General features: G+C 35.5%; 1 protein-coding gene across 1 annotated transcript in view; it reads left to right on the plus strand.

The window, feature by feature from the left end:
- LOC107584844 (tomoregulin-2-like) overlaps window positions 1-14,763 on the plus strand; it is a 48,270-nt gene extending 33,507 nt beyond the window's left edge. The window contains exons 6-9 of the mRNA XM_016271604.1: window positions 2,652-2,800; window positions 5,878-6,001; window positions 7,917-8,072; window positions 14,181-14,763. Of these exons, the coding sequence (XP_016127090.1) occupies window positions 2,652-2,800; window positions 5,878-6,001; window positions 7,917-8,072; window positions 14,181-14,277 (526 nt within the window). The 3' untranslated portion in view covers window positions 14,278-14,763. The remainder of the gene's footprint in view (window positions 1-2,651; window positions 2,801-5,877; window positions 6,002-7,916; window positions 8,073-14,180) is intronic.
- Window positions 14,764-15,304: the final 541 nt, after the last annotated feature.

Below are 15,304 nucleotides of genomic sequence, written 5' to 3' on the forward strand. Positions count from 1 at the left end.
CAAAAAAGCGTACCCACACACACACACACACACACACACACACACACACACACAGACACACACACTGATTCTAAAATACTGATTTGGTGCTCAATAATTTTTTTTGAATTATTATCAATGTTGAAAACAGTTGAAAACAGAAACTGTAATATATATTTTTAATGAATAGAATGTTCAATAGCATTTATTTAAAATATAAATCTTTTGTAACATTATACATGTCACTTTTGATCAATTTAAAGCTTCCTTGCTGTATATATATATATATATATATATATATATATATATATATATATACAGTATATATGATATAATATATTTATTATTATCTATTAGAAAATTTTCATAATAATATTTTTCATTTTATTTATTTAGTTTGTTAGTTAGTTAGTTATTGTCATTTTAATTTTAGTTCAAGTTTTAGTCCTTTTTTTAAATATTTCTATTTAGTTTTATTTATTTCAGTTTGTATGTTTTATTTTATTTCAGCTTTATTTTAATTAACAACAACTATTTTCAAATATTAATTTTTTTGTTAACATCTTAATATTAATATTTGATTTATATTAATATTATCTTAATTTTTTATTTATTTTTTTACTTCAAAACAAAAATATAATGATTCCACATCTAATTATATGGAATTAATCATTCAAAATTATTCGTTTTGAGAGATTTACACATCCGCATTGACATCCCACAAAAATGCTAAATAGTAACATTTCCACTAGTGGAGACTTATTGACTGCAAACTTATCCATAAAGATGCATATAAGCATACAAACTGGAAAACTAATTTTTTGCTAAAAAATCATATTTATTCTGAGACTACACAGGCAAACAGATGGCAACATTGAAGTTCATCCAGATAGATAAATATCTCAGACTGCATGTACAAGAGAGGGAGAGACGATGCTCATTCTTCCAGCCAGGATAGAGTCAGTCTCCAGTAATGGGGTGTCTGGAAGAACTGTGCATTTACATAAATAAATGGACAGATAAACTGCACACTCAATGCAAAGTAAACTGAAAGATATGGTTGGTGAAATAATGTTTGAAGGAATGAAGAGTCTCTGTGCATCTATCTATTAATATCTGTACTCTTATAGGAACATCTTTTAGGAATAGTGATGGACATTCTGATTCATTTCCACAAAATTGATTCATTTGAACAGTTCATTTCATTGAACCGATTCAGTGGTTCTCTTTGTCATCACATGGTCTCTGACATGTGATGTGGCATAGGCTACATGCTCTAAAACAATTCAATAAAGCTTTCCCAGCCATGATAACCATGAAAAATAAAAAAGTTTATAATACTAAAATTAATTTATACCTCTTGACTAAAACTGTTTTGCATGTATTGATAAAATCATATTTACGTGTGCACACACTTCCAACATACATCTATGTTCATACAACAACAAAAGTGAATTTTGCATCCGATGACCCCTTTAAGTTTAGGTATTGGGTAATATGCAATTAAGGATGTAGAATATGGTCATGTAGAATATGTGATTTATAAGTACTAATAAACAGCCAATATGCTAGTAATATGCATGCTAATAAGCATCTAGTTAATAGAATTGGTCCTTATACTAAAGTGTTACCGCATTTTGTTTTATTGATCACACTAAGGCTATTGTTGGTTAATTTTGAAAAAAAGGGCAGGGGCTTGAGCCCCCAAAGCACCCCCCTCTCCACGTGCCTGTTTATTTGATGTTCAGCTATTGCATTAAATTACGTGCATCATTTAAATCCTTGATTCACTCCAAATATTTTTACTGTCAGCCCACTCATGCTTTCTCAGTTAATAATGATTCGTGAACAAATCATCTGACCTGTTTTGTGGACTGGTTTAGATGATTCATTAAAAAACTTCTGACACAAAAGAACAATTTGTTGCATGGCTAAACAGGAAAAATGCATGCACGACTGCCCAAATAGCCAAAACAATGGCAAAATATGTTTTTAAATGATGGTATGTTGACTCAACGTTATTTGTTTTTTCAGTAGTTCATGTGGAGGAGAATCACACCGTTCTTATTGTATTAAACAACCTGCTGCTGGAGCTGAATGTGTCATTTTATTTGGCAAATAGATGTTCAAATCATCAGTAAGGTGCAGGAGGCACAGTAACCCACTCTCTGTATAGACGGATATGTGTCTCCAAAGCAACATATGTCTTATAAGTTGGAAGTCCAACATTAATCAAACAGTATTTCTCTTTCTTCGAAAAGAAAGCATTTCATTTTCATTTGCTGTGATTTGTTTGGTTAAATGCCTTTTTCTTCTTATTGTATATAATTATTTAAGACTCCTTTGTCTTGCTAATTTGATGCATCATATATACACATAAATGTTTGATACTTTTTGCATAATTTAACAAAACTTGAAAATGGTGTGATATTTTCTTATTTTTTGGCTACTGAATTGAATTACTTTTCATCCGTCATTAAAATCCTAAACAGTCACATTTAAACACATTTTAACACTCTTATATAGAGAATTTATTTATCTCACCCTTTTGTAAATGAGTAAACCCAGGCATGAATCTCTGTCTAGTGTGGACAGTGAAGTTTACTCTGCTCTATGTTCTCTCTCTCTCTCTCTCTCTCTCTCTCTCTCTCTCTCTCTCTCTCTCTCTGCAGGTGTGTGTGCAACATTGATTGCTCCCACATCAGTTTTAATCCAGTCTGTGCATCAGACGGCCGTTCCTATGACAACCCCTGCCAGGTGAAAGAGGTGTCGTGTCAGAAGCAGGAGAGGATTGAGGTCAAATACCTCGGACATTGTAAGGGTCAGTCTCAACTCTCAATCTATTTAACACAAATGTGTTCACCTCTGCTCCAGCCTAACAGTCTAATCACAGTCATTCTGCACACGATCTGAGGTTATGAGGACATTTTCCCCTCACTCACCATCTCTGTCTCACACATGCACAAAATCTTACCACGTTCTGCTGATGGTTTTGATTACGTATAACTATATACTGTAGCCAAGTGAACAGTGCAACATTAATGTCGGTAGATTCAAATAATCACGACATACCATTTTTTAATTACATATCTGTATTTTTTTTTGACAGTTTGACAGTCATAAATTAAGAGCTCATGATCATAATTTCTGTATCCAATGTTTTTGCCCACATCCATCCAACCCCATACAGCACTTTTTGATGCATTTTTAGCTCAATTTGAATGAAGAAATCTAAAAGAGCCATGTTGCCACTGAGCATTTGATGTAAATAAAAGAATGAGACATTACCATTCAAATGTTTAGGGTTAAGAATTTGATACGTTTATTCAGAAAGGACACATTAAAATTATAAAAAGTTACAGTAAAGTTACATTGTTACCCCCAAAAAAATACTATTTCAAATAATCACTGTTCTTTTGAACTTTCTATTCATCAAAGAATCCTGAAAAAAATTAATCAGTTTCCAAAAATATTAAGCAGCACGGCTATTTTCAACATTGATAATAAAAAATGTTTCTTGAGCAGCAAATCAGCATTTTAGAATGATTTCTGAAGGATCATGTGACACTGAAGACTGGAGTAATGATGCTGAAAATTCAGCTTTGCATCACAGGAATATATTGGATTTTATTATATATTAAAATAGAAAACAGTTATTTTAAATTGCAATAATATTTCATAATATTACTGTTTTTACTGTATTTTTTCCAAATAAATGCAGCCTTGGTGAGCATAATACTTCTTTAATGAATATTAAAATAAAAATCTTACAGACCCCAAACTTTTGAACAGTAGTGTAGGTCAGTGTGTTTTTTGTTTCTTTTTAAAACACATAAAAAAAATGTAAATACATTACGTTTCCCATTTAAGGAAAGAAAGCAAAATAATAACATTTTAGCTGCAGCAGTACTGCAGATATTGAACATTTTAATTAAATTCCAATATAATTAGATTGCAGAAATACTTTACTTTTTGTTCAAAGTTCCATTGGAATTTCATTTATAAATAAATTTGCCATTAAAGTTTTCTTAAAGAAATGTTTTCCTTCATGTATCTGTAAATGAGAGTCAGCCTGCATTTTCAAGTACTTCTGATTTCAAATTCACTAAAAGTGTTAATTGCATTAAATGAAACGGCAGCAAACCTAAATGTTAACAGCTCTAAAAGCAAAGTGTCGCTCCTTTCCTGTGATAAACAGAGCGGTGTGAAGGAGCATACTGAAACCAGTGAGTCTCTGGAGAACTAGCCTGCTTTATGTGTTCTAAACAGACCACCGTACCCTGATACCTCCCTGCGTGTGTGACAATTTGACAGAGTGCTGTGACCTGCTTCATAGACAGTGTCAGTAGAGAGTTTGAGAGTGAGAGCGATAGATAAGAAAAGAAAGAAAGAAAGATTGTGATTAATTGAGTAAACAGAGGAGGGTGTGGTGTCACTGCTGTAGCATTGATCCCTCCATTGACTTACACGGATATCCTTCAAATGCACTCTTACACACACACACTTACATTCTCATCACCGTTAAGAGATGAAACGCTGCACTCTGTCCTAAATGGTCTTTTAAAGGGCTAGTTCATCGAAAAATTACAATTCTGTCATCATTTACTCACCCTCATTGTGCAAAGTCCATATAATTTTAGAACGGTCTGTGAGGAACTGACAGAAATTGAAGACCAAATTGTTTGCTGAAATGGTTTTCTTTTCCCCACAGCTCTCAAATTTCATTCACATACACTTATAGAGTCCTGCAGGAACCAGTCCTAAAACCTGGAAACAAGTTCGCATTTTTGAACTTCCCAAAAGTCCCAAAGTCAACAGATTTTGTTTAAATGACTGAAATAAGGTCTGTGGATAAAAGAAGCACAAGATATTTTCACATTTTATTTTACAACATAAAATATTAATAATACCCCTCTGGTGATTTTACAAGTCTTGAAAAAGTCAGCTAAATGGGACTATCGGGGACATTAAACAACAGCAGATAAACTCATCTACTCACTAGTTTGATTTTACAGTATCGTTGTGTTTATAATCGTGCTCTTGCAAACTATTCTAACGCAGACTTCCCAATTTGTAGATTTTAAATAAAAATTGAATTAGTTGTCAGAAGCATAGTGGTGGTGATGTTGAAGTCATGCAACCATCGTTTATAGCCTACCTTTTGTGTTTTACTTCTGGCAATTGTATTTAGATCATAATGGCTTTTCTGAAGGAAACCAGGGTGATGCTAACTTCCAGGTTGGCCTACAAAATTCATTCAATAATGACAATTCATGTTAGAGCACAGGCACCAAAGCTGTTGTGAATCTGTTCACCCGAATCCCTCTGTAACTGGCACAGATTTTCAGAAAATTACCATTATTTGACAAATAATTTACGGACAGTTACATACCTGTATGTATTCCGAACATTTTATGTAAGCCTTGTTAATCAAATGACAAGGAATTTTATAGCAATGTTAACATTTAGCCAGCCATCAAACTCATTCTCTCAGATGTCTATATTATATATATATATAGAGAGTGAACCTTTTGAATTCTTAATGCATGTTTTGAAGAGTGAAGTGAAGAGAATTTTCTAAAAAATTAATCAAATGTGTTGCTTCAACAAAAGTGCATCATCGTTAGAATACAATCCAAGTTGTTTGCCAAATTGTCTGCTAGACTGCAACCAAATGCCTGCATTTTGATGGTGGTAGGTGTTAATTTGCCACCGTGCAAACCACTCGAAGTGTTTGCAGGGGTTCTGTCGATATTTTTATGTTAAGACATTTTTTTAACTATTTTATGCCACTTTCATGATTTCATCACAAACCGACCCTTCACAAGAACTAACCTGACAACATAAACCTGATTGCCAAATTACAGTCACTCTCTCTCTTGTTTGGGGTATGTTTAGAGGAGAAAGACCAGGTGAGCGAGGTACCGTGGGGTCTTTACATCCCGTGTCCGGAGCGTTATAAGAACTACTGTGTCCACGGAGAGTGCGAGTATCCTAGCAACCTCTCACCTCCCACCTGCAGGTAACTGCACCACACGACACAGACAATATATCAAACTCTTCCTTCACCCTCTCCCACGTGCCCACAGACTCTTTAAAGGATGGTGTTTGATTGATTTTGGAGAAGCAGTGAGAAGACAAAAGCAGGGGAGAGAACGAGAAATGAGAGAAGATGAGAAGTGATGAAAGATGTGCAAGAAAAATCTGAAAGATTACTCATTCCTACCAGCTGTGTGCGTGTGTGCGTGTGTGTGTGCCAGCTGGCAGGTGTCCCTTTAACTGCCTCCTCTGAGAGGTCGAGGCTCTAATTAAACAAGACTATGTTTTTCCCAGTGTGCACCAGCTCCCCGCTGCACACTCACTCTCACACACACACACTTCCATTGCTTTTTTGCACCTATAAACACTGAATGCCTAGTAATTATCCACAAACAGTGGCATCAACATCCTACTGCCATGTGATTATGCACACATTCTTTCCCTGCCCTCTATCATCACCTGCTGAAAATAGTTATCGATTATGGTATGCCCATCTTTTCTTTGCTTTAAAGGGATACTCCACCCCAAAATGAAAATATTGTCATTAATCACTTACCCCCATGTCGTTCCAAACCCCTAAAAGTTTTGTTCGTCTTCGGAACACAATTGAAGATATTTTGGATGAAAACCGGGAGGCTTGTGACTGTCCGATTGACTGCCAAGTAAATTACACTGTCAAGGTCCAGAAAAGTATGAAAGACATCGTCATAATAGTCCATCTGCCATCAGTGGTTCAACCGTAACGTTATGAAGCGACGAGAATACTTTTTGTACGCGAAGAAAACTAAAATAACGACTTTATTCAACAATTCGTCTCCTCTGTGTCTCTCCGCATCACCATTGCACCATTTTGGAGAATAACCACTAAACGCAAGCAGCGTACGCTCTCCTGTGTCAGCCACGACACAAGGATATGTTTTCTACGTGTATTTACGCTTTGATTTGAACAAAAACAGCGCATCCGTGCAGTGCGGCTGGCAAGATTTTAGGGGTTTGGAACGACATGGGGGTAAGTGATTAAAGGAACACTCCACTATTTTTGAAAATAGGCTCATTTTTCAACTCCCCTAGAGTTAAACAGTTGAGTTTTACCGTTTTCGAATCCATTCAGCCGTTCTCCGGGTCTGGCGGTAGCACTTTTAGCTTAGCTTAGCATAGATCATTGAATCTGATTAGACCGTTAGCATCTCGCTCAAAAATGACCAAAGAGTTTCTACATTTTTCCTATTTAAAACTTGACTCTTCTGTAGTTACATCGTGTACTAAGACCGACGGAAAATGAAAAGCTGAGATTTTGGCTTAGGGACTATACTCTCATTCCGGCGTAATAATCAAGGAACTTTGCTGCCGTACCATGGGTGCAGCAGGCGCAATGATATTATGCAGCGCCTGAAAATAGTCCCAGCTAGATAACTTCCAATAAGCCTATTTTCAGGTGCTGCGTAGTATCATTGCGCCTGCTGCACCCATGGTACGGCAGCAAAGTTCCTTGATTATTATGCCGGAATGAGAGTATAGTTCCTAGCCATATCGGCCTAGAAAATCTCAGCTTTTAATTTTCCGTCAGTCTTTGTACACGTTGTAACTACAGAATAGTCAAGTTTTAAATAGGAAAAATATAGAAACTCTTTGGTCATTTTTGAGCGAGATGCTAACGGTCTAATCAGATTCAATGATCTATGCTAAGCTAAGCTAAAAGTGCTACCGCCAGACCCGGAGATCGGCTGAATGGATTCGAAAACGGTAAGACTCAATGGTTTAACTCTAGGGGAGTTGGAAAATTAGCCTATTTTCAAAAAAAGTGGAGTGTTCCTTTAATGACACAATTTTCATTTTGGTGTGGAGTATCCCTTTAAACTCTAACATTGCTTGATATTATCCATGTGTGTGTTTTTCAGTTGTCATTCAGGCTTCATTGGGCCGCAGTGTGACACGAAGGACTATAATGTGATGTATGTGGTACCTGGTTCGGGAAAGAGTTACATTCTGATCGCATCCATCATTGGAGTTCTGCAAGTGGCCATTATCTGCCTCTTAGTGCTTTGCATCACACGGTGAGCTTAAAAACACAAATCACTCAGATTTCTAGTTTTCTCTAACTTCACAAGTGCACAGCCATGCACTTCTTAGGTTGATCAATGTGCAAAATCCAATAGTTGTGGCATAAGACAGGAATATCAGAGCTAAATAAATATAGGTAGACAGTGCTTCGACTGGTGTCTATCCACATGTGCGTACATTTGTTATATGCTGTAAAATGTTTAGTATTAATCCGCAAACAGCACAGGGATTTCAAGTTCACAAGAATCCACACATATGGAAGCCCAAAAAGGCCACACATTATTATTTTTCTGTCTTGCCTTTGCGATTCCCATAAAACAAGGTAAGTTTCTGTTTTGTTTTTTGTAGAAGCAACAAATTAAAAAATATATATAAAAATAACACTATGGCCTCTAATAACGTATGGCCTCTATATAATGATATTGATTTTTAAAGTAATTACATACTGTATTTAATCATTTGCATTTCATTATTTATAAATCCATTATCTATTCAACAATTTTAGTACTTAATTAATTCTTAATATACAGTGTATATCTGTATACTCTTATAAAATGTGCATTCTTTGTTGAAAATTATTTTACAAGTAATGGACTTCTGTCTTTTTTTTTTAGATGAATAGCGTAATCTGTCTTTGGCAACCATTTAGATTTGAGAACACATGTTCACTATTAATTAAAAGATTTCCCTCAATAAACTCCTAATTTGCTGCTTATTAATAGCCAGTAAGGTAGTTGTTTAGGTATGAGGATAGGATTAAGGGATCTAAAATATGGTCATGTAGAATAAGACATTAATATATGCTTTATAAGTACTAATAAACAGCCAATATGCTAGTAATATGTATGCTAATAAGCAACTAGTTAACAGGGAGAATTGGTCCTTAAATTAAAGTGTTACCCTGTCATTGAATGGAAAGGAGCAGCCTGAACATTATGTTATTTTATGTTAGTTAGTTTAATGATGCTGAAAATTCAGCTTTGTCATCACAGGAATAAATTGCGTTTTTAAATATATTACTTGAGGGACATAAGACACTTCTCTCAAAAACAATAAAAACATCATTCTTTTGAATGTTCATATTTAAATGATTTTGGTCAAACTATACCTTTATTATAATATATAATACAGTGACCCCAGACAGTTTTTGGACACTTCAGCACTTATTTTACAAACATTTTATGTGAGCGTTGAAATACATTTTGGGGCCACTGTATATTCTTTATGAACTGCATTTATACAGAAAAACACACATGTCTCAGCTTCGTTGATTATAATGGGATGGGGAGTGTTCTAGTATTGTCGCATTGCACAGATCTTCTGTATAATTTATTCAAAATTCAACAGTTTTGTTTTTCCTGCTGCTGAGAAGGACAGTGTGATTTCCTTGATTGTCTGATGCATAAAAGAGCAAATTAATTCAGTAGCACTTCTCAGCTTGATCTAGCCTAAGCCTACATAAATAAATATTATGGCATGCAGTTGCAGACACAAGTTTATAAATGTCATTTCAGAAATCAGAATAACTCTGATTGCAATATCCAGAGAACTAATCAACAATTGCGAATAACAATCAAATGATGAAACTTGACATGCGCATTCACAGTCATGAAGTGAAAGGTGTTTCAGAAGAGCACAGTGTTCACCGCAGTGCCCTCCTTCACCTTACAGCCCGTAACCAGTTTCTATAGCAACACACTTTCTAACTGCAGCAGTGTCTTAGGAACGTCTTTCTCTTATCTGTCTCCTCTTGCTTTCTCCTCCTTTAATTTTCTCAAGTCCTGTCTTTCACCGTCTCGCACTCTCTCTCCTCTGTCTGTCGGTGTCTTTCGCTCTCTGTGTTTCTGTCTAGCTAATCAAAGATTCTCAGACTGAAGTACGTTCAAATCAAACACTCCTGCAAGGGCGCAGAGTTGGCGTAGTGATTAGGTGATTGTAATGATTCTCTGATGTGCATTGCATGCAGAGTGTAAGAACTACAGGGAGGTAGCAAAAGTAATGGTTCAGAGAGTGAAAATAGAAAGAGCGAGTAAGGAACATCAGGCACTCTCTCATGAGCGATCATTCAGACTCTCTGACATTTTAAAAGTTTACGACGCACAGTACGGTTCGTCCGTTTTTCAACCGCTGTGCCTTTGTAACGCTCCACCTGTAAACAGGCTTTCTGAGGCCTCTAATGTATTATGGTTGTTTTGATTGTTGCTTTGTCCTGAAACGAGGCTCCCAGGGATGTGGAATGGACCATGTTGTCATAATGGCTCTGTTGCCCTCAGTGTTTCCTCCCAAGGGGGAAATTGCCACCTCACTTTCATATAATCAGCACAAATGGGTTTCGACTACAATTTATTTAATATAACTCTCCAAAAGTAGCCCTGCAGGATTCTAAAGGAGAGGGTTTATTGATTAAAGACAGTGAAAGGTTTGTCAAACAGACACAACAATGCAGCGATAATGCAGCTTTTTTGGGATAACTTTTGCCATTATAGTTTCAGAGGGTGTACACGTGGGCTTAATAGGCATCAAAAATGGGAGGGTGACACAACTGTCCTGATATCAATGAAGAACAAACCCTCACTAAAGGAATGAAACAAAACCAAAAGGGGCATAATCTGGTCTGCCAAATCATATGGTGCGACCATAGACTGTTGTGTCGGTTTCTTTCAGCTGTAGAAAAATGAAGCCCCAGAATTATCCGCTGTGATTTGGAGCTAGAGACTGAGGAGCAGTGATTGTAAGGTGGATCCATGGAATCAAAGTCCCGCCCAAACTCCCGCACATCCAATCACAAGCTCACAATCATGAAACCACACCCTATTTTATAGCATCAATTAACTAATTACAAATAACTAATAACTTAATAGAAAAAAACGAACACTTGAACATACGTCAGTACAAATTACAGAAACCATCTTTGGGAAAAAAAATATTTGAAGAGTAATTCGATTTTTTTTTTTTACGTTTAGCTCACGTCCCATTAATTTATATTGAGAACACAGGGTTTATAAAAGATAAAACAAAGATAAACAGGAAATTATATCATATAGAGAGGACCCCTGCAGACCCTCCTTAGTGATCTTTGGTAATTAATAATTCATTAAATTTGTCAAATAATAATAGTAATTCTTGATGGTTACACCACATGACATCATGACATTTTTCATATAAAATGGTATACACTACCATTTAAAGGTTTGTAGCCAGTGTGATTTAAAACAGCTGTAATGATAATGACATAATATTGTTGGAATCACATTGCTGGAATTTTGTTTTGTTTTTTCCCAGCTGATGAAGGATAAAAACATCTAATCAGAATGAATCCGCCTGTTTTTAAAGAGCTTGAGTATTTAAAGCATCAGATGACAAAACTGCAGCGCACTTACAGTACAATAACTTATAATAACAGAACATTATCCTCCATTGGTGTGGACGCTAAAATTGTTATCTTTGGAGTTATTGTGCTTGGTGTAAAAAGGCCTTTATAATGTTACAAAAAATCTATTTCAAATAAATACTGTTCTTTTAAACTTTCTATTTATCAATCTAGAAAAAAATGCATACATTTTTATTAATATTAAACACAACCGTTTCTTGAGCAGCAAATCAGCGAAGCAAAGACTGGAGTAATTGTGTTGAAAATTCAGCTTTGCCCTCACAGGAATAAATTGCATTTTAAAACAGTTATTTTGAATTGTCTTCATATTTCACATGCACATCATAATAAATAGGCCTGTTTTACAAAACTTTAAGAATTCTCCCTTAAATGTGTTTTATATCACTGACAATGAGAGAATCTCAGTTTTAATGTGGTATATGGCACATAGTCAGGATAATTATGGTTCAAATATGCTGCAGTTTTATAAAAATAAGCTTGTCTTTACATTGGAATTTCTCAAAAACATGATTTTCTGAGCCTGAAATTCAGCAAATTTTTGACATGGCATTAGTCAATATTAAAGATATAAAGGTTATATTTTCACAGAATGAGCTTTAGATTATGTAGGATGATTTTATGTACAAAACAGTGAATCATGCAAAAATGACTTTAGCTGGGTTTTCACCGACAGGGTCACTGCTTTCAAAAAAGCTCAAACTTTTAAACTTTAAGCAAGAGAAGGTGGTTCAGGCTGTCACTGGGGAAAAACAGCAAAAAAATATTTTTAATAAAAATAATGCACAAAACCTGTGATTATTTATTGCTATTCATTTTCTTAATTCACCCACCATTGGCTGGTGTGGCAAAAAGTTCATTTGAGGCTGTGAATCTAATGCTTTAAGACTTGGTCGGTGATTAGTTTCCTCAACCCGTTCAGGCAGTGAGTTAAAGGTTCTCTTCACTGTGTAAAAATTTATGTTTGCGAGCGAGAGGATGGAACTAATTAAAACAGCAACAGCTTTGGTCTGGTCAGGAATCAGTGTCTCCCGCGGACCCTGCTGCCTCCGAGCCGATTTAAGAGCCAGGGGCACACTCTGCCCTATGCAAAACATGACATTTAATAAAGCATAGAGGAAAATATAATAAAGATTCCCTGTGGTGGAAGGTTTCCCCTGCTGAGCTGCTAGGGAAGAGAGAGATGCTGTTAATGAGACAATTTAAACCACAGCAAGTGTCTGTCTGACGCTATCTGATCTCCATTCGTCTCTCTCCATCTCCCTCTTTCTGTGCATTTTATATATTATTATTAGAGCTGTCAGTTTGACGTATTAATTTAGTAAAATTAATTGTATAAAAAACAACCTGTTAAAAATTTAACACATTTAATCATGCCCACTGACCCCTATGTAAATTCTGTAATAAGGAACATAGATCAATAATATAATAATAAGAGTCCTGTGTGAAAGTCTACCTCAGACAGATTGATAAAATGCAATTGCAAAATGGATTACTATGCAGGCTGTAGGTCACTGGCAGGCTTTTTTAATGATATGGAGAAAGGAAAAAACTATATATTGACTCCTTAAGGTCTGTGAAAATAATACTGTAAAACTTGGTAGGTGATTTGTTTCCTCAACCTGTATAGCCAATTAAAGTTAAAGTTAAAGGTTATCTTCACTGTGTAAAACTCGATGTTTGTAAGCAAGAAGATAGAACTAATGAAAACAGGAACAACTTTGGTCTGGTCTGGAATCAGTGCCGTCTTCTTCATTGTCATTGACTTCTAAAGTCAATATATTCTTGTCAGAAACTTGATCATTTTAGGTGATTTGTTCATGTAATATTGATAAATGTAGTTATTTGTGTTTAATTTGATTGCATGTTTTTTTAATTGACAGCCTTAGTCTAAAATCAAATCAATTTTTTTATATAAAAGCTCCTGGTTTGCTGTGCTTGTTTGTTAATAATAATTTATTGTTGTTTTTATTATTATTATTGTTATTACTATTATGCTGGTATCATGTTTATTTTACATAATATATTCATCAGTTTACATTTTACTCCTTAAAGCCCCTCATCTCTTGACAACAGACAGTGATAATAATTATAATAATAATAAATTATTACTAAACAGAAATAAACAAAATAAATATTACACTCTAAAAAATGCTGGGTTAAATACAACCCAGTGCTGGGTAAAATAGGGGCAAACCCAGCAATTGGGTTGTTTTGACCCAGCGGTTGGGTCAAAACAACCCAATTGCTGGGTTTGTCCCTATTTTACCCAGCACTGGGTTGTATTTAACCCAGCATTTTTTAGAGTGTACTATTGCAGACTTATCTGTTATGTATCATGTTTGTAATATTTAATGATTTTATGTTTTAATCCTTTAAGCATCTCCTTTCTTGACAACAGACAGTTGTTATTATTATTATTAATACAATAATGTTTTTACGTTTAACACACATGCAAATGTGAGATCATGTTGAGCAGCATTTACTGCGGACTGAGCTGCTCTGAGACTGAAAACATTGGATCATATGAAAGAGATGCTTCACACTGAAACATATGTTTAAAACACAATATTTGCAATTTGATTATCAAGCTAAGCGGTATTGTAATTTCAGATTTATTTTAATTAATCGTGAAGCCCTATTAAATCGAAGAATGAGGAACATAAACTTCCTTTTTTGTTGTTGTTGTTGTTTTTTTTTTGTGTGTTTCCAGAAGGTGTCCACGTGGGAATCGAATAGCACGGCAGAAACAAAATGTTCCACACTTCAACTCCCAAAACACTCTGCGGGCCTCCACCAGACTTATCTGACGAACCCTTAAACTTAGAGTGACATGTGCTAAAGACAGCAGAGAAAAGGCCCCGGGGAATTGTGGGAACATACCCCCCTCCTGACAGGTGTTGCTGGGTGTGTGTAAGAACTGAGACTGGACTCCTGGCAGTGTGCAAACCTTATCGTCCCATGATTCCCCGAGGACGCAAACAGGGGACAGCCTCACGGGACGGGCCTGCAGTGGTTTTTCCACCTGGCCTGCAGGTTTGAGTCAGACTCAGTGGGAAAGAGAGCAGGCAGTCAGCTTCGTCAGAGCGTACAGCCAAAAACAGCCCTTCCCTGGGGTTGCAACAATCTGGAAAGAGAAGTGCTTGTGGAAGGATGGATGGATGAATGGATGGATGATGGATGGATGACTGGAGAGGTGTGCCACATGTTGCCTTGTATTTGTTGTCTATGACACCGTCGAAGAAATAAGCTCTCCAGGGCTCTCTTTGGTTATGTATTATATATTTCCAATAGGTTAACATACTTGTGATGTTTTTCTTTGTTTTTATTCGCTGTAATGTAAATAAATAATTTATATCATGTGATTTGATGAATCGTTGTGAATGACTTTGACTTCCACAATTTACAATAAGGTTTCATTACTTAACACGAACTAACAATGAGCTATACTTCTACAGCATTTATTATTACTCTTAGTTCATTTTCGAATACATTTTTTAAATCAAAAGTTTTATCTGTTAAATATGAATGCATCTTTATTAGCTATCATTAACAAAGATTAATTAATGCTGCAAAAATACATTGCTCATTTTTAGCTCATATTAGTTAATACATTAACTACACTCTAAAAAATGCTGGGTTGTTTCAACCCAACTTTGGGTCAAATATGGACTAACCCAACCGTTGGGTTAAATTTTTACATTAAATTATTAACCCAAAAGTTGGGTTAGTCCATATTTGAGCCAAAGTTGGGTTGAAACAACCCAGGATTTTTTAGAGTGTAATGTTAAAATTGTAAAGTATTACCAAAATTAATTTCCTTAACTGGCATTGTAG

Source organism: Sinocyclocheilus grahami, unplaced genomic scaffold (genome assembly GCF_001515645.1).
Source record: "Sinocyclocheilus grahami isolate Dianchi unplaced genomic scaffold, SAMN03320097.WGS_v1.1 scaffold63.1, whole genome shotgun sequence".
NCBI classification, from domain to species: Eukaryota; Metazoa; Chordata; class Actinopteri; order Cypriniformes; family Cyprinidae; genus Sinocyclocheilus; species Sinocyclocheilus grahami.